This window comes from Accipiter gentilis, chromosome 21 (assembly GCF_929443795.1).
Source record: "Accipiter gentilis chromosome 21, bAccGen1.1, whole genome shotgun sequence".
Taxonomy (NCBI): Eukaryota; Metazoa; Chordata; class Aves; order Accipitriformes; family Accipitridae; genus Astur; species Astur gentilis.
Window position 1 is genome coordinate 23,253,641 of NC_064900.1, and position 19,248 is coordinate 23,272,888.

General features: G+C 37.7%; 2 protein-coding genes across 7 annotated transcripts in view; one reads left to right on the forward strand and one right to left on the reverse strand.

Moving 5' to 3' along the window:
- The window catches only part of NRIP1 (nuclear receptor interacting protein 1), an 895,475-nt gene that overhangs the window by 331,533 nt on the left and 544,694 nt on the right, over positions 1–19,248 (reverse strand). The gene's annotated exons all lie outside the window — the stretch shown is intronic.
- USP25 (ubiquitin specific peptidase 25) overlaps positions 1–19,248 on the forward strand; it is a 92,369-nt gene that overhangs the window by 25,862 nt on the left and 47,259 nt on the right. For all 3 annotated transcript variants that reach the window (XM_049824890.1, XM_049824888.1, XM_049824889.1), the window contains exons 4-5: positions 6,896–7,019; positions 13,033–13,195. In XM_049824890.1, coding sequence (XP_049680847.1) covers positions 6,896–7,019; positions 13,033–13,195 — 287 coding nt within the window. The remainder of the gene's footprint in view (positions 1–6,895; positions 7,020–13,032; positions 13,196–19,248) is intronic.

The window sequence follows — 19,248 nt, forward strand, 5'->3', positions numbered from 1 at the left end:
CAGATAAATGTCAGAACTGTCTTTTATGCCTCAGAAAACCTCCAGCCACTTACAAAGGATTTTGAATGTAAGCCTTGCATAAAGGTATATCAAATGTATTCTGTCAGCTTGACTGACTACATTTCTTTGAAATGGTTACTTAGTTAAGGGGTAAAATAAAAATGTATATGTATACCTTAACAATCAGCAATTAGCCTGGATTGTGCACTGGCTCTTCCATAAGTGACAGTGGTCATTCAGATGTTTGAGAGTTGCATTCTATATGTTAGGAGGTATAAGGAAACCTGATTTCTCTTATTAGCAAATGCAACACTTAAACAGCTGCAAAAATATTAATGAGTTTGCATAAAATTTACTCCATCTTTAAAAGCAAAGGCTGACTTGCACAGTGTTATTCATGATGCTTGCCTTTTTGCCTGTTCAAAATGGTGTGTGCAAGCACCTGCGAGTAGTTTTTTCACATCAGGAGTGATGTGTGCATTATCTGATGCCTTTGCAAAGGTGGTGTTACTCTTGGATTTTTTTTTTTTTTCCCTTCCTGCAATCTATTAGTGAGCAGAAGGTGCTTAAGCATTAGGGTTGCAGTGTACAAATGGACACCTTTTAGTCTAAGATCACTTTAATGTTCTGCTGAGTAGCATAAATCCTAGGCACTGCACTTAAAGCAAAACAAAAGAAGTTTAGTAGTACTTTCCAATATTTTCACTTTATTGATTTCTCTAGAAACCTTGTCTTTCCATTTGAAGTAATTCAGTGTATTTTCATCTATGGCTGCACAACAAAACTGTTGCATTACTAAACATATATCCATTTCCTTATTATCTGAGATACTTGCAGAACCGAGGGTTAAAGGAAGCAGCAGAATGAAGAGAAGACATGTATTTAGAAGTTGTATTGTCTTCAAATGAAATAGCTGTCAAGACAAATTCTCTCCTTCCCTTCTTTTGAAAACTCAAAATTCTTTTTCACAAAACCTGAATTATTAGTCTTTGCAATTACACATTCCAAAGCTGAAGCAAAAGGTTTCAAGCCCCTTTATAAGGACATAGTACAATGTCCTTATAATAAATATATTAAATATAAAAAATAATAAAATGTCATGCACACCAACTTGAGGGTTGTAGACTTTATTACTTCTGGGGACCTGGCTTTTTATATCTTCCTGTTTTAGAGTTTGAGCTTTTGCATAGGTTTAAGAAGTCATTCAGTCAACCCTGTCTAATGAGGTAGGCTTAACTGCACCTAAAACCTCCCAAAGTGATGTTTATGTAACATTTCTTAAAAAACATTCTGTTTTAGAGACTCTGAAAAGTTTATAGAGTCATTTGATTGGTGCTTCACTGTCCTTACTTTTAGACTCCTAATATCTTGCCTAAATCCCTCTTGCTTCAGGCCAAGTCCTTCATTCTTTTTACTACCCCAGTGGAGGTTATAGTACACTTCATTCGTTTTATCTTAGATGAAGTGTTGCATGCGCGAAGACTGTGTATCATAATGTACCCTCATACTTTTCTCAGATCTAAACTAAAAAGCCCAAATTCTTTCCAAGTCTTTGGATGCATTTCCTATACCTATTGTCAGTTCTTTTTCTCTCTTCTAGATCTTCTGTAATGGTTCTGCCTTTTTTGTGACCTGTGGCACTCAAAACAATAACCAAGACTTCAGCTGAGTTCTTAAGAAAAAATGGGTGATTATAACTGTCCATGTAGTACTCTGACAACATACCTCTTGTAACACTTCATATTTTCTTCAATGCTGTGATGCGAGTTGCAGGTTGAACATGGATCAGCTGTAGCCCCTAGATCCTTCCTGGCACAAGTCCTAGTCAGTCTTCATTCTATTGCTGTGCATTTTATTGTTTCTGGACACTAATTACTTCTGTCACCTTACCTAACTCTGATATAGCTATGTGACTTTGTGACATTTCCTCCTATTTCAGGGATTATTTGTGTCATCTTCATCCAGGTTCCTAGGAGTGTCTCCAGCTTGGTATAGCAGGGTCCCTGCTTCAGAATGTCAGGAGTCTTGTACCTTGAGGTGGTCCTTTCATCTTACGGATTCACTTGTTCCTTTGTTTCATGACTATCTCTCTCCTTCCCATCCCTGTCAGTAGGAGAATCGTCGGTTTAAGGTGTTATCCTAGGACCGTGTAAATGCAGCTGAGATGAGGAAGTTCCTGTGAGACAGTGGTGGCCAACGTTTGCTAGCTCTTTCATCAATGGAGCTGTTGGCTAAGTAGCTGCTGGGATGCTGTGTATTCTTTCTCCATCCAGTTTTAACCAAAATTGGCATATACAGCCAATTAAATTCCTTTAAATTTTCACATAGGAGCCCAAGATCATCATGATATTTAACATCGCAGAACAGATGGTAGAATGTAGGATCTTGCTTAGCGCTGCTTGTAATAAGCAAAAATGATGTAGTCTCAACTTCAGTTTTTTCTTTTTTTTTTTTTCTTTTTATGTTGTTGGTGTGTTGAAATTGGAGTCTTGCTGCTGAATTTCCATACTTGGCACCTGTCCATTGAACCCATCAGGCCTGCCCCTCATTTTCCTCTCCCTGTGCCAGCGGTTGCATCGCTGTGGTGCTTTATTGCCTGTGCCTGGGTTCAATTGCTACTTCAGATCTGTCCTTCATGCTGAGTTTCCCAGCCTACTTTGAGTTTGAAGCTCCTACTCTCTGCATCCTCCTAGTAAAAGTAACAAGTCAATAACACAGTAATTATTTTAATGACCTAGGCAATTACCAATTATGAACCATTTATTTAAATGATAGAAACTTCCTCAGTAAACATATTGGTAGTAAGGTTTTTTTAGAAAAGAAAGAAGATATATGGGGATAGATACAGTGTGTGCATTTACTATATATATACACTAATATATATGTCACAAATTTCAATATACAACTTAAAGTTGCTTTGTAGAAATACAATTCAAATTCTCTGGAACTTATGTACCAGAAGCACACATTATTATAGAATAACATTGTAAACCAAAATACATTTCTTAGTAAAACAGTTGATTAATTCTGCATGTTAATTTTAGTTGAATAAACATCATGAATGCACTAAGCCAGGCTGTTTTGATGAGCAGTTTCTTTGTTTATAAAGAATTTTTTCAGAAGCAAACTTTTTTGTTCATTTAGTAGTCATGGCTTAGTTAAGAACGCTTGCATTTCCTAAGGCTATGTGATATACAATAAGAAGTACCTTTATGAGGAGAAGCCAATGAGAACTAAAGTATTCTGTGGCCCTAAATCAGAGGAGTGTTACAAAATCAGCATATGTAAATTAAAGTCAGGTAGCTATAAATTTGGAGAAGTGGCATTATTCTTAATACCTTTATGAAGTGCATCCTTCAGCCTATCACAGGAAACTCGTGTGTCTGATAAATACTTTGGGTAAAAGTCAGCTTTTTTTTATTTCAGACTCAGACTTTGAACACAGAAATCAGTTGGTCAAATAGGAAACATCAGTAGATTGGTTCTATGAATGAATTCCACTACTGATTGCTATAAAATAAAGTCATAGATATTTTAAAACTAGATTAATGTTGAATTTAGTAATGAGTGTGAGAGAAGGCAAAGTGATCATACTTGTAGAATAACTGCTTGAAAATTGGACTTGAAAATTTTCACTTTTTTAAAAAAACAAAGAAATCCCCATGTAAGAATTTACAAAACTTGAAGATATTTTAAAACAAAGCCAAAAAAACCCTGCATGAATTTCATGTATATGTACATTTGTATAATCTATAACTGACATGAATGCAAACTGTACAGACAAGCTGACTTTTTTTAAAAAGAATTTAGTCTCAGACTTTGCCCTTCTGTTATGACTTCTATTGAGATCTCCTCTTTATAAACCTATAATATAGGATTCAATTCATACATGAGTCGTTGCAGCTTAATGAGTTACTGTGTCAGCTGAGATACGGAAAAAGACCTTCAACCTGCTCCAAGTACAGCAAACATGAACTAAAATACATTACCTTAAATCTCCAAAACATTTTTATTTTACATTTGCTACAAACTAAAAGCTTGCATGGAGCAAGTTACTGTGGATTAGCTGATATTTAGAAGTGTATTTTTCTGATGTAAGTTATGGTAGGTAAACCCTCTGTGACATAAATCAATGGCACCACTCACATGTGGTGGTAGTATCTGGCAGCAGGTCTTCACTGTATTGTCTTTTTTCATGCAGATCAGGAACAATGTATATGTGAAAACAAGATTTCTAAAGAGAATCCTGTTTTGTCTGCTCCAAAGCCCTTGCATGCCAAAGGAAACTGTTGTGTTGATCTGCTTTCTGAAAGCAAGTAGAAGTCAAAGATTTGGGGTTTTAATATTAGTGATGTAATCGCTGGTACTATGAATGGTAATAAACTTCTGAACATATAGGGTGGTGGTATAAATTAATAAAGATTAAGGAGCTAGGGAGGTGCAAGGAAGTTGAATAATGAAAGTGTGAATTGGAGTTGAGCTTGGTAGATTTTTGTATAATAGTGGAAGCTTTTGTTAACCACATGATTTTCAGCTAGGTTATGAATTTTTTTCCAGAAAATACTCCCCGTATAAAGGAGCTTACTTCTTAATCTAACTTTCTTTTTTTATTGTTGTTTAAGAATTTCATCACTCATACCTGACTAGAGACAGACTAAAGGAATATTCCCCTCTAAGCGAGTGATCAGAGTAATCCTATGTGCTTCTCCATCAGTTTGTGTGGCTGTGGGATTGAGGCTTATTCCATCTTCAGTTGTGACCACTATTACTGCTTTCAGAAAAACAGCTCATCTCCAGTGGAGATGAGGTGCTTGCGTGTGACTACATGCAAATGTGCAGAAAATAAAACATAAGCATCGCATTCTAGAGCGTAATAGGTAGTGTGTGGTCATGGGATCCTCTCATTGCTGTCGGCCTTTCTAGCCTTTTTCCTGCTCTCAGGCTGTTGAACATGCTTACGTGTCACCCAGGTTGAGGTATTATTTTAGCCCAAATTACACTGTTCTCGATGTGGCAACTCATATATCAAAACTCCTCTCTGGGTGAGATGTCTGCTGGTGGTTCTTGCAATTGCTTTAGGACTTCTGAAGGAGAATTTCAGGCATCTGAGTTGAAGTATCCTTCTGATATGCTGGTAGATCTGAGCTGACTATAAAAGACATAAGAATAAAATTATGAAGTTCTGCTTTTGTGGTCATAGTGTTTTTCCATACTTCCAGATCATGACAGATTGCTTAGTTTACTTTGCAGATAAGAGTGCTTCCTTTAAAGGCTCACTACAGCCATCTTTGTTTTGGGGAAACAGGGCTAAGCTGAAAACTAGTTTTTGAAGATGCTGGTGTTAACAGAAAATTTTCTTTTACAACTTCTTTTCAGTTTCAGCTTTCTGTGAGGACAAGTCATCCCATTCTCTGTTCATACACAGCTATGGCAATGTTTTTTGTATCATAAGTTCAGTGTTTTATTTTGATCCAGTGAGAAATGACACAGACAAGTAAGCCCAGGGAAATAGAGGAAGCTGTCTCTACAGCGAGTCAGCCCATCCAGGAGAAAAGTCAGAGGCTAGATGGGAGAAGCTCTTTGGGTATGAGTAATTGAGCTGGCCTATGGACGGAGAAATGCAGACAAGCTGCTCATCTCTCTTTGTGAGCAATCATCAGTTTAGAATCTGTATCTCTTTCTCCCAGAGTCTTTTAGCTTCTAATGTCCAAACCCCAGGCTGAAGAGTAGTCCCTTTCATAGCTCTTCGGGTAAATGTTGGCCTGGGAGGAGGGAGACTGAAACCAGCCAATGCTCCCTGTGTGTGTCTGTCTAATACTGCACATAAAAGTCTCTTCTGCACTTTCCCTTCTCTTTCTGTCTGGCTGACTTGCAAAGCGAAACTTTTGGCCCTTGAAATCATGATAACCAACGACCTTGGCTTTTCTGAAGGTCTTGTGCAGTTGATGGACATTCCTGTTGGCCCTGGCTGCTCTGAAAGCATGGCTGTGCCTGACGGGAGGGGTTTGCGTTGCGGTGTGACCTGTGTAGTGAAATCCCTCCTTACTCAGGAGGGGGAGTGCTGTTGCTACTCTCGGGGAAACAAGGAGGTTTACGGGGGATGTTAGTATCAGATTCTGTAGATAATAGGAGCTGGAGAGGAAGGCAGAAGTACGATTGTTTTCATCTTCATTACCCAGTCAGTAGCCCATCCAGCATTCCCCATGTGTCCGAGTATGGATCCTCATTTTGCCTTCAGTACTTGTTTTCTTTAATTCTCCTGGTGAAATGGTATAGTTCCAGTAGACAGAAATTGGATTTAAATATATTCAGAAAAGGAATGCACAGACAGGATAGAAAAGAATTAGGTTAAGTAAGGAAGTCTCCCACATGTTATGAAACTGTGTGAAAGTATTTGGCTCACCAGTGCACAGAAATACTTGTAGAATTTGAGGCTGTATTGGGAAAACTCCACATGTGTTCCTCCATGAGGAAGGAGAAACAACTATGCTTGGCTAAGGTATCCTTTTTAAGAGGTTGTCTTCATCATGTGTTCCCTGGAAGCAACTGATTACGGTAGCTGAAGTAATACTTTTAAGTGTATTGCTTTAAGAGGGCTTTCAGAAACCATAGATTCCTAAATTTGTCCCATAGCTCTGTGAAACTTAAGAATGTTAGGAGGAAGGAAGACTTTTGCCTGTCATACCTTAGCAAGAGCAAGCTGCTGAGACTTTTATCCGGCTTGGAGGCAGAAGGGAGCCGTTAGCAGGGTTAGTGGTTGGAAGAGCACAGGGCACAGGAGGGATGAACTGGAATGGCGCTCAGCAATCCACGTGGGCTCTCTCTCCTCTACAGTAAGACTTGCCTTTCATTCTGTTTCACTTTTAATTTTGAGAAAGATAGTTTTGCTTTTCAGATGTGATTGATCTCACTGGAGATGATAAAGATGATCTTCAGAGGGCAATTGCCTTGAGTTTGGAGGAATCAAACAGGGCATTCAGGGAGACTGGAATAACAGATGAGGAACAAGCCATTAGCAGGTAAACGAACAACTTATATAAAGCAGAAATTAAATTAAAGAGTTGGAGATTGGCCTGTATTGCTTTTTTTAACTTTTACTTTAACAAAGAATAACTTGTTTACTTTCATTTGTGCTACTGATATGCCTGGCTTCAGGATGTTGCTTTAATGTATTGTATGTTCTACACTAGAAAATAGTCTGTCATGTGTGAGCTAGGATTTAATAGTATATTTCATGTTGATGCATTTGTTTAAATATTGAGGAAGTTGATGGAGATAGAGGATATACGGTCATATTTAAATAGGACCTAAACCTAAAAGTTTCTCTTGTGTATCAGGTAAAAAGCAATGAAAACAAAATATAATTAAGCAGCTAATAAATTCTTTGTCCTGTTTTTTACAGTGTTCATTTTACAATAACATTTTCTTACCTCTGTGCTAAGGCTGAGATTGAGGGAGGGAGTAGTAACACTATGACTTGAGTATACTAAGAGCAGCTGCTGTATTTTAGCTGATAAAGTATGTTATTAACCTATTTAACAAATAGGTTTTATAACCTTTGAGTGAAGTTAACTTCTTGGTTTAAAGTTTTATGAACTTAACTTTCTCAACTTGGTCATGATAAGAATCTGTAAGTTAACTTTTGATCAGATTTGGTACAGTGTGTGTTTATATGTAAATATAGATATAATTATGAAGTATTTGGGACTTGAACTAAGCCTGGTGTAGGGTTGTGTGGGAGGGATGTTGGTTTTTTCATCTGTGGCTGGCCTTGGGAGGGATGTTGGGTTTTTTTCATTTGTGGCTGTCCTTGTTCTAGGGGAAAAGGGCAATGATTTGATCCTTGTGTTAGAAGGTTAAGTACCGCTTCCTTGTAAAAGACTAATTTTATAAAGAAATGATTTAGATGGGGGAGACTCACCACAATAATTCTTCTCCTGTATTTGACACTGTATTGTATTTGTTCACTGTATTTGACAGACTAAGTGGCTTATCAGAAAAGTCCAACTCTGAGAATATGGAGAGTGTTACTTTTTCCACAGTCATTTTCTTTTTCCTTTTGAAAAATAGATGTACTAATAGTGAGAATAAACGCACCCCTCCCTCCCCCCATTTGTGATAAAAGCCATTTTGTTATATGAATTTAAGATAACATTTTAGGAGAGAAAGGTGGGATGAGAGGGATTTCTCTTCTCACTTCTCATTAATAGTTGGAAGAAGATTTTAAGGGGTTGTTTTCTGTTTGGTAGTTTTTGTTTTGTTGTTGGTTTTTTTTAAGACCTCAGTATGTGCATGTATACAAGATTATGGTGGAAGTTCTCTCCAGTTCTGATTCAGAAGTTCTGCTCTTGCATGTTCCTTTTTGAAAGACAGAATTGTCATAATTACAGAGTTGTGATTTAGGCAGGCTCTCATAAAGATGGACCTATTTCTGGTCATGGAAATCTTTCTCCCTTTTTTTTCGTTCCCCAAGCTGTGACTGCTTCTACTGTGCTCACTTCTTGGGAGCCTCCAAGCTTTAATTTTTTTCCTGTAGACTTTGTTTTTTACTTTGCAGGCTAAAAAGCCCTTTTTGGTTTTATCTGCTTAGCCCATAACTAAGTATTATAAACATTTTACTTAAATTATGGTGTATCTTTTTTCTGGTTGCAGAAAATAACACAGTATGCCCTTTTTTTCTGTATGCATAAAGTCATGTAGACAATTTGTTCAGTTATATACAGAGAAAATATTGGTCTTTTGATGCAACAGAGATGTATATTTGATGGCAAAATTACACACAATAGCATGTGCCAAATTAAGAGCTTGTTGCTACCAAGGGGGATATGGCCTGCACACCGTATCACATTTTCTATGCTTGCTGTAGTATTCTTTGGAGCATTTGTTGCACAAGTTTATTTCCCAAAGCCATACAAAAATATTCATGACAAGATCCAGAGTATATCATGGCACAAGAAAGGGAATGGGACTTTGCTTGTGAATGGAGACAGAAAAGAATGAGGGTGTTGGGGGTTTTGGCAGCACTGAGGTATTAGATCAGCTCAGTTACATACCAAGATACACCCCGAGCTGATGGCAGTTTATGTCTGAGATGTACAAATACAGGAAGTTCAGAATTCTTGATCTGAGCTATTCAATCAGCTTGCTCAAGGACAGGACTTCAGACTGGGTTTTTTTAAAAAAAAAAAATAAAAATCACTTAGTGGTTAACACCCCACAGAAGAATGTTGGCATTCCAATAGAAAGCACAGTATCTGTGCAAGACTCCTCAAAACAAAAAGTAGAACACTGTGGTTGTAAACAAGTCAAGCTGCAGCCATTTACTTTTGGTTTTTTAGGTTAAATAAGAAGCAGAAATCAAACAGGAAGTCAATAATAAGCACATGAAACTATGGAAATATTTCATTTTTAATAATGTAGGATGTGTGTGTATTTAAACAGCCTTTGGTGTGGAGGATATTTTTTTCCAAAGGTATTCATGTTTTGGAACCTAATTTGCACTGATTTTGTTAAGGTTTCCAAGGGAGCATTAATGGAATTTCTTGACTTGTGTAATTAATGCTATAATGCACATAGAATTTGTCTTCCTGAATGATCTGATTACTACATAGGTGTTGAGAGGAGTGCAGCTGAAATGTCCAAGTGTCCAAGCTGAACATCTTACACATGGCACGTTTAAAATTTTTTATTATTCCCAGGGAAATGTGCATGATCAGTGTATTTCTTATTATGAAAAATCTTCTCCTGCTTATATTACTTTTCATGGATTGAAAGAGAATGAGGCTGGTCAGGTAGGGCTTCACTGGGGAAGCTAGTAAGATATGACTGAAAGAAGAAATTAGCTGGCCTGTGTTGTGCCTAGGGTATTAGCCATATTAAAATGAGAGCCCATGCTATAAGTGCATAAGGATGTGCACAACCCCTAATGTGGATTTCTTTTGTTTGGTTGTTTTTTTTAACATGGTCACTGAAACTGTTGGGTACTCTGCACTGTGGTTAAGCATTGTGTGTATAGATCAGAGGTGAAACTGGGGAGTCATGTAGAGTTGGGGATGTTCCTGGATGTCCAGCTGTAAGATCGTCATAGTATAAAGATGCTTCCTTGTTCTTTTAGCTGAGTAGCCTGCCAGAGTGGGCTTTTCTGCAGCGTGTTTAGTGGGCTTCCTCAAAATGGTTTGGCTGAACTTTTGCGTTGTGGACTCACTCTGCCTGAGGCTTATTGCATTGTCTGGCTAGCCTCATGCAAGCAGCTCTGCAAAGCTGCTTGGATATGCCCAGCTTGTTAGAGAAAAATAAAATACTCCTTTCAAGTCCCATGCCAAGCCTGGCATTAACTAACCCTCACTCCAGAGCTTCCCTCCAAACAAGATTCCAATGCTTGGAGGTGGGGAAGCCTTTGGTCCTGTGAGGCTAGAGAAATACCATACCCTGCATGTAGCTTATGGCTCTGTGGCTAGCAACTGCTGTGGTGGTCTCCGAGGGTCACAAAGAGGGTGTTTAGCTGTGTAATCAGAATTGCTAAATCCTTGTACTAACTTTATGGAAGGATGCTCATTTTTTTGAGAGCATGTGTGAATAAGATTCTTTGTCAAGATAGTGTCCCAGATCAGGACTGTATGAATATAATATAGTGAACATAATAGTGTAAGAGGTATACTCACTATGCTGGTAAATACATTTATTTATGTAGCTTTTGAACTGATCATTAGGTTCCTCTTTACTGTGCTCACTTCTTATTTCAGTTTGCATCATAGCTATCATTATGGCTGAAAATGAGTTTGGCACATAGGGTGTGCAGCTATTGCATGTGCTCTCTGAGGACAATGTTATAAGTAAAATTAAGGAAGAATATGAAGTATTGAGAATAAAATACTTTAAGACATGGAAACAGATCTGAGGTGGAGCTAGAGATGAGGAAATCCTTCACCTGCTGAAGAAATACAAAAACAAATACAAGGAAGAAATTTTAGTAGGTAATTAAATTGACAAATGGTAATACCCTTGGGGTAGGGAACTATTTCAGTTTGAGAATATATATTTTTCTGAACTTGAACCTTGAAATATCTTGAAATATTCTTCAGCTTGGGAAAAAAAGAAAAAGTTTGATTGTTTCCCTGAAATCAAAAAGTGGTATGGAGTAAGTATTGTAGTCCTGTTACATCATCATTCTAAATTTATTCCAGTCTGTCAGAGTCTTCCTATCAGGTTTAAAGGTCCCTTCAATTTAGTTTAAACAAGAGTTTAAGTAATTCTACCTGAATGAGAAATTATTTGAAATATGTATGACATTTGTTTTGAATTAATTTTTTATAATGTCCCCATCAAATAACTTTTACTGTCAAAGCAGAGATACACTGGTCATCTAAAACTTTTGAAGGATTGTATCAGTGAGAAGGGAAATGAATTTGACTGTTTCTTTGAATTTTGGGGTTTTCTTAGGAGATAACTTTACTGTAAAAGACTCTTAAAACTAGCAACTACTGAAGAATCGGGTTCCATCCCTGTGCATTGTTTGAAGACATGTCAGAGCAGAAGGTCTTAGAGGATTACATGCCTGTCTTTTCAGTGCTGTTACAAGGTTATCTGTCAAAAACTAAATGTCAGAAATTAATTAACCCTTAAGAAATTACAAGTTTTAGGTTCTTCCTGACATGTATTGGTACAGCAGTGGTATTTTTACCAAATGGTCTCTCAAATTCTGAATGCTTCTTTTTTTTATTTTATTAAATAAGTAGTAATAACAAATTAGCATGTCCCACAAAGCAGTTGTCTACAGTAAATTCATCTAATGCTTCATAGTTCTTGTATATCTTGTAAGATACCTTTTCTTTGACAAGAGCATAGCTTGAAACAAAACAGCTAGGAAACTGAGAGATTGTCATGTGTGTGTCCCACCCTGTTTCTTTGTTTTTTTCTAAGACGTTCAAACTTTGTCCTTGAGGAACTCCATTTACAGACCAGCCTAAACCTGCCTGTCTTTGTTTAGTGAGTTTAGGACTGAAGGGGGCAACCCTTCATGCTGCTCAGACTGTTTAGATGCTTGTCATGCAGCTCCAGAAATCCTGTGATTGGCGAATGTAGTAGTTCAGTAGCAGCTCAGCCTTTTACATGGTAGTCGGAGTAGATGGTTGGGAATAGTGTGACTACTGTGTCAGTAGTACAAACACCAGTCAACTTTGCGTATAAGTTAGAGCCATCGTTATATGACCTGAATGTATCCATCTCCATCTTTCTGTTTAGAATATGCAGCTACCCCAAATTACCTTTAAGGTGTTCTTTGTCACCAGTCTAAGGATATGTGCTGATACAGAAATACTGTGTTGAGTGAAGCTTGAGTTTGGGAGCATAACACATATCAGATCTTACTGTCATGTGAAATATGGACATTCAACATAAATCACATAGGAACGGTTTCCTGCAAAGAGTCTGGTCATTGAAGTGTACAATTAACTTGAGTGGCATTTGAAAAATTGTGGGAAGATGTCTTCCCATGGTTCATGAAGTGATTACTTGCTATGTAACGTGATTAATACAGTTGCATATGTTCCAAAAATGGAAACTCAAAAAGCTTCTTCCATTTTTGAAAGTTGCCTAGCTAGCTTTGGTTTACTGTCAGTAAATGAACTATTGGTGACTTTGTGCTTTGCATACCAATAAAAGCATTTGTGGATGAAAGTACTACGCTAACAGTGCTGCCTGAAACTTCTTGTTGTCCATCCTATTTGAATCTGGTTCTTAAATAATTGATGATTTACAGACGTGGTTCTTGTATCTAGAGCTCTCATAGGAGACTCACTCATTCACTCACTGGTATCATTTTCCAAAACATAATGGAATTACTGTAACATATCTAAAAGTAAAATGGCATCTTACTTTTGAAGGCATATTATTGCATATAAATTTAAAACCAAGCTCAGCAACAATAAGTTAGTGAATGATGTAATTAAGATGTCTGTATTAGTAACTGAAGGTGTTTTACTGTGCCTTTTTTTTCTTTTTCTCACTTTTTTTCCCTCCCTTCTGTTCCCGAAGAGTTCTAGAAGCCAGTATTGCAGAAAATAAAGCAAGTTTAAAGAGGACGCACCCAGAGGTATGGAGTGACTCTCCAAACCCTTATGATCGAAAGCGGCAAGACAACTGTCCAGTAGGATTAAAGAATGTTGGCAACACATGCTGGTTTAGTGCTGTCATTCAGGTAAGGACCCTCTTCGATTAGCTGTGTATATGCTTCATTGTATTTTTTGTGAGGTGAGTTATCTTATTTTGAGTGGATAACTTAAGATATCTGTTTTCCTGGGAAGTTTAGGCCACTGGATGAGATGTTTTTGAGCATTACTGATTTATTGCATCTCTTAACATGTTTATCTATAGGCCTGATTGAAATGTAGAAAGTACTGTAGTGTAACTAAGTAAAGCTTCAAAATATTTCTTATTAAAAAGTTGCTGAAGACAAGGAGTTGAGTCTCTGAAGATCCTGGGTGTCTGCAACTCATGCTCACATCAGTGACAATTGTGGGTGCCTAAAAACATGTGAAAACTGAATTACAGATGAAGAACAGACTGCTTATATTAAAAGGAATGCATGTAAATGACTGAAAGAGGGTGGCTGACAATGGAGGTAGATAGAGGAAATGAGACACCCTCAATCATGGAGTGCTTACTGGAACAGCTACAAGAAAATAGATAGCTGAGTAGGTTAAAAGAAGGAATAACTGATAGAGAAGGAAACTTGAGGAGGAGGAAAGTGAAGGTCTGATATGGATGCAGTTGTGTCTGTCTGGAGTTGTTTTACCTAATACAGCCAATATATGTGCTCTTAGTCTGTTTATTTATATACGTAGCTTAATTAAAACCTACTTTTTGGTTTTTTTTTTGAAGATAGGGTCAATAGGGAAATGAGTACAGGTAGTGCATCTTGTTTAGTAAAATCTAATGTTCTAATATTAAAGATACATTGTACATAAACTTTATGAACCCATCTTTTAAGAGATTTTTTTTTAGAAGTGATTGCTAAAGCTGTATATGTTTTTTTAAATAATCTGTAGGTATATTCAAAAGCAACCAACCCACAGAAGACTGTGTGTGAAAGTGGAATACAATAGGGGGAAATTTATTTTTAGTCTACAAGAAGCAATTCAGCATATTGTAACTTTTCATAGTCTGACATTTTGAGAGGAATCAAATAAAATATTTAATACCAATTTTTAACAAATTACTGTCAGGCTGAAGCACTTCAGATAAACTAATATTGTTACTTTCATACTAATGGCTGTTGTACTTCAGGCTGAGTCCATTTAGATCAACGTTCTGCCTAGCAATTTCTTCAAATGCATACTTACAGAGGAGTACAAACAGTATACATGATGCTGGTCTGTTAAAACACTCCCAAGCCTCCAACTGCTTTCACCTTGGGGGAGTTTCTTAATCCTTTGCAGTTTTAGTTGGTAATCCCCAGTGGACCTCTTTTATGTACTAGTCTCCCTTGAACCTTGCGAGCTTCTTGCACCCTTAGGATCCTTTGGGTGGGAATTCCATAGTTGTGCTCCGTATTTAGCATGAAGAACTGCCTGGTTTTTGTTTGGTTTTTTTTGAACTTGGCTCCCACTAGCTTTATCTGGTGGCCTCCATGACTCCTGGTGGACAAGTCAGTTAAAATTGCTGTTACAGTTCTGTGGACTGCTGTCATACTCTTTCACCAGGTTGCTGGTCTCTTTTTCCAAGCTGACTGCTGAGTTGTTGCCTATACAGAAACTGTTCTAACCTCTGACCTGCCTTGTTGCTGTTCTCCAGATCTTTTCTAGCTCTACTAGCATTTTAGTTGGGGGACCAGGAAAGTTCTCAAGGTGCGAGTGGGCTATGAATTTGAGGTGGTACAATGGACAGATGCAGGCTCTTCAGGAAAGACAATCGGGGATGACAAGGAAGGGCATTGCCTTCCTTATGAGTGAGCAGCTCAAATGTATGCTGTACTTGTGTGAGACAAGATGACAGTTTAAGATGATAGTTTGTGGGTGAGCATCACAGGAGTGGCTGGTAGAGGTACCACCTGTTCAGTTTGTTACAGATCACCCTCCTCAGGATGGGGTTATGGACAAAGCTTTCTTTCAAGGCTGGTTCCTGTGGAGAACTTTAGTAATCACCCTGACATCTGCTTGAAGTCCAACACAGCAGGACACAAGCAAACCAGATTTCTGGAGAGTATCAGGGACAATTTCTTGATACAAGTACTGATGGGCTGCCTAGGTGTGATGCACAGCTGGATCTGCTGTTCCCTAAAATGGAAAAACAGGTTGGAGATGTAGTAATGTGGGTACCCTTGACTGCAGTGACCATGAAATAGTGGAGTTCACAATCCTGATAGAAGTGAGGAAAGAGTAGCAGGGTACAGACCCTACAGTTCAGGAGAGCAGACTTTGGCTTCTTCAGGAAGTTGGTATCTGGGATCCCATAGGAGGCAGCTTTGAAGGGCAGAGGAGCTCAGGAAAGCTGGCGGCATCCTCTGATTACAAGAAGGGTCCGTATTGCTGCTCAGGGAGCTCATGGCCAAGCTCCAATGCAAGCAGGGAGTGTGTAGGATCTGGAAGCAGAGATGGGCTACGGAGGAGGAGTTTGGAAATGTTGCCTAGTCATGAAGGGATGATGTTAGGAAAGTGAAAGCTAACTTAGAGTTGATGCTTCAAGGGATGTCTAGGGTAACAAGAAGAGGTTTTGATGCTACACTAGTCATAAAAGGCTGAACAAGAACATAGTTCTGTTGCTGAATAGAGCAGGTGATTTAGTGACAGGAGGCTTAAATAAGGCTGAGGTACTCGGTGCCTTGCTTTGCCTCAGTCTTCACCGATGAGGTATCCCAGACCACTGTGCTTGGTTGGGGGAGAGGAACTCTGAGCAGTGTTTATGGATTGAGCAAGAGATTACTTGAGGAAACTTCACCCATGTAAGTACACAGGACCCACTGAGCTGCATCCAGTGGTGCTGAGATAATGGAGGAAAGTCTTAGCAAGGCCACTCTGTCATCTTTGAAAGGTCATGGAGAATCAAAGAGGTTTCTGATAAACTGCAGACAGGCCAAAAAGTCAACCTGGCAAGCTATGGGATGGTTTGCATTAGCTGACCATTGAGAAGATGGAGCCAGGCTTTTCACAGCAGTGGATATTGGGATAATGAGAGTTAGATAAGAGAGATTCGGCCTAAATATATGAAGCATTCTTCCCCATGAGGACAGGCAGGCAGTGGAGGTTGCCCAGAAAGGCTGTGCAGGCTCTGTCAAACCTTGAAGGCTTTTAAGATGTGCCTGGGAAAAGCCCTGAGCAGCCTGGTCTGATCTCACAGGTGACATCCTGCTTGAAGCAGGAGGTTTGAAAAGAGACTTCCATCAGTTCCTTCTGAGCTGAATTACCCTATGATTCTATAGGAATGTTTTCTGTTTAATTCTTGTCTTCCCTTCTTAATTATTTTTTTTTCTTCTTTTAACTACTTGTGTGTATTGAACTGATAACTTTCATGAAACTATCATAAATTTGAAGTTTTGAATAATACTAGTTAGCTTGGTGCCCATAACTTTCTATAAATTTTAGGGTTGTTTTCCACCATGTACATCACTGTACACTTATGTGTGTTCAATTTAGCTTTCTTATTACGTAGTCACTCAGTCCCATATGATCCTTCTGTCAGTTCACCTTTGCCAGCTCTTGATTTTACTACATTGCATATCTCTGTACTGAGCAAACTTGGTGATCTTGCTACTTGCTCTCTTTTCTAGATCACTTCAAATTTTGCTTACCAGCACAGACTTCATGAATTTGCAGTAACCTCCCTTCAGGCTGGAACAGATGGTTTACTTCCTGCCCTCTTTTCTTTTTGATTGCCTATTTGTCTGTACCTCGACTTTCCATCTTACCTCATTGCTGCTTAGTTAGAAGTTTTTGTTGAATGACTTCTTCAGAAATTACTCTGAAGTTCCGGTAGACTACATAAATTGGATTGCTGTTATCCATGTTCTTTTTGACTTCTTAGTGTTGAGTGGATTTGGGTTTTTGTTTGTGGTGTTTTGTTTTTGTTTGTTTGTTTTCTGTTTTTTTTATGGACAGGTTTTACTTACCTGAAGGTAATACTTAGGTAACGCTGTAGATAAGGAAACAGAAAGACTTCTTTATTTGTTCTACCACCTCCCTTCCCACCGAAATTTTTGTGTTCTTAGGCCTCTTTTCTTTCAGCATCTGGTAATCTATCAGGTGTTTGAATTTTCTGTTTTCCTGAGATGTTTTGATGTTTCCCTTGTTCATCTCTCCTCCTTTCCTTATTCCTTCACATGAATAGCTCTTTTTCCAATAGCAGAAACATTGTCTTGGTGCTAATATAGAGAAACATTTTATTTCCATAAAGCTCTTTGTGGAGCTAATATGAGTTGGCGTTTTACCTTCTCTGTTGAGTAATCAGATTTTACATTCCATAGCAGTCCCAAATCTCAACATGACTTATTTTATGTGTATGTGCATTTCTGTAAAATAAATATTTATATACAGGAAACTGCAAATGTTTAAATAAATGTTTTCAAGGAAACTTGAATTTTAATTCATTAACCACAGAGGTAAGAACAGAGGTTAGATAATGTAAAAACCTACGCTAGACCTATGATTTCATGTTATTTATACATGATGTGCAACTTTATATCTTGAAAATGGATTATAAAGAGGGCTAGCTAGTTTTTATGGTCACTACACATATTATGTGAAAATCTGTGGCATTTGTAATTATAAAGGTTTAATCCTAAAAGATAGTTAAACTTATGTATTTATATCTATAGAATGTAATTCAAGTAAACAACTGAAAGATTTATAACTCCAGTTGATTGCAAATGTAGGTTATTAATATTGTCTGCCAACCAGGAAGACTTATGTTTCAAACAACCATCCCAGGAAACTTAATGCATGTTAATTTAGAGTATTAGCTAATACCATATTTATTTATCCACAGGGCACATTGACTCCTTGGGTTGCATTGACTATGTAGAAGTATTTTCAAGCTTTCTTTAGGAGTCTTTTGAAACCTGACACATCACATAGGTCAACAATATCTAAATGTTAACTACTGTCAATCACAAAGATATATTGTGTAATATAATCGAAATAAATTGCAAAGAAAGAAAATTTTTTTCCCCTTCTACTTAAGGGGTGCTTGTTAAGGGAAAAAAGCTTTTGACATTTTGACAGTTTCCTTATGCAATGTATGTTGTTTTTTATAGCCACCAGTTAGCTTAGTCAAATGCAATCCTCAATTGTTCATTGTATTTGCATTAAGAGCATGAAATTCCTTAAGCTGTGTTTTCAGTGAGTGTCAGCAAACCTTCAAAATTCAAACTTTCCTAGAAATACTGCCTTTTAATCTGTATTTATTTGGGCATTAGAGAAATACACACATATGGAAGTCATCCTCTTCTGTAGGGGAAGACAGGAGTATCTCTTCAGATAGCTCTAAACCAAAGTATTGCTTTCAACAGTTACATTTAGCATCTTTAGAATGAACAGTAATAGTTTTTCCACAGTGTAACTTCTACAAATCTGTCCTGCTGTTGAAGACTTTTGACTTGATAATAACTTGAATTTAAAACTGAGTCCCCCAGAAAATATGTCAAAACAAAACTGTATTAAAGTTTGTTTGCTTCTTCCTTACCTGCCAAGAGACGAATTAAGTCTCTCAATGATTTCCCACCTCCTCTTGAACTTGTAATAAACCTATATTTTTGACAGTTCACCCATAGATGCTTTTGCTACTGTTTACTTACATTAACTTTTATAGTGGGATCCCTAAATCTTGAGGTTTTAGAACATTTCTAGAAGGTTGTTTGTGTGGGTTTGGTGGGTTTTTAAATTCTCATTATTGTAACTGCGTATGTCTGCTCTTGAAATAGAACTTAAGATAGCAAGTTCTTTAAAGAAACAAAACACGAATATACTCCTATATGCTTTTACTTCCTTTTTTTTCAGTAGATTTCAATGTCTCCCTTGTAAAAATGTAACTTTACAATTTTCCTTGGTTTTAAGAGCTTATAGTCTGAAAATGGCTTATAAATAACACATTTATTGAGCCTGTGAAGCAGCTCCTATGAAGTGGCTCCTTTGTGTCATGCTGAGCATGAGTTAAGTGTTTGCAGGACGTAGGACATAGAAGGTGGGTAACGCACAGGACACAGAAGCGTTGCTGGAATGGTGTCTGTAGGCTTGCTGCCTGTGCAAGTTGTCTCCCAGG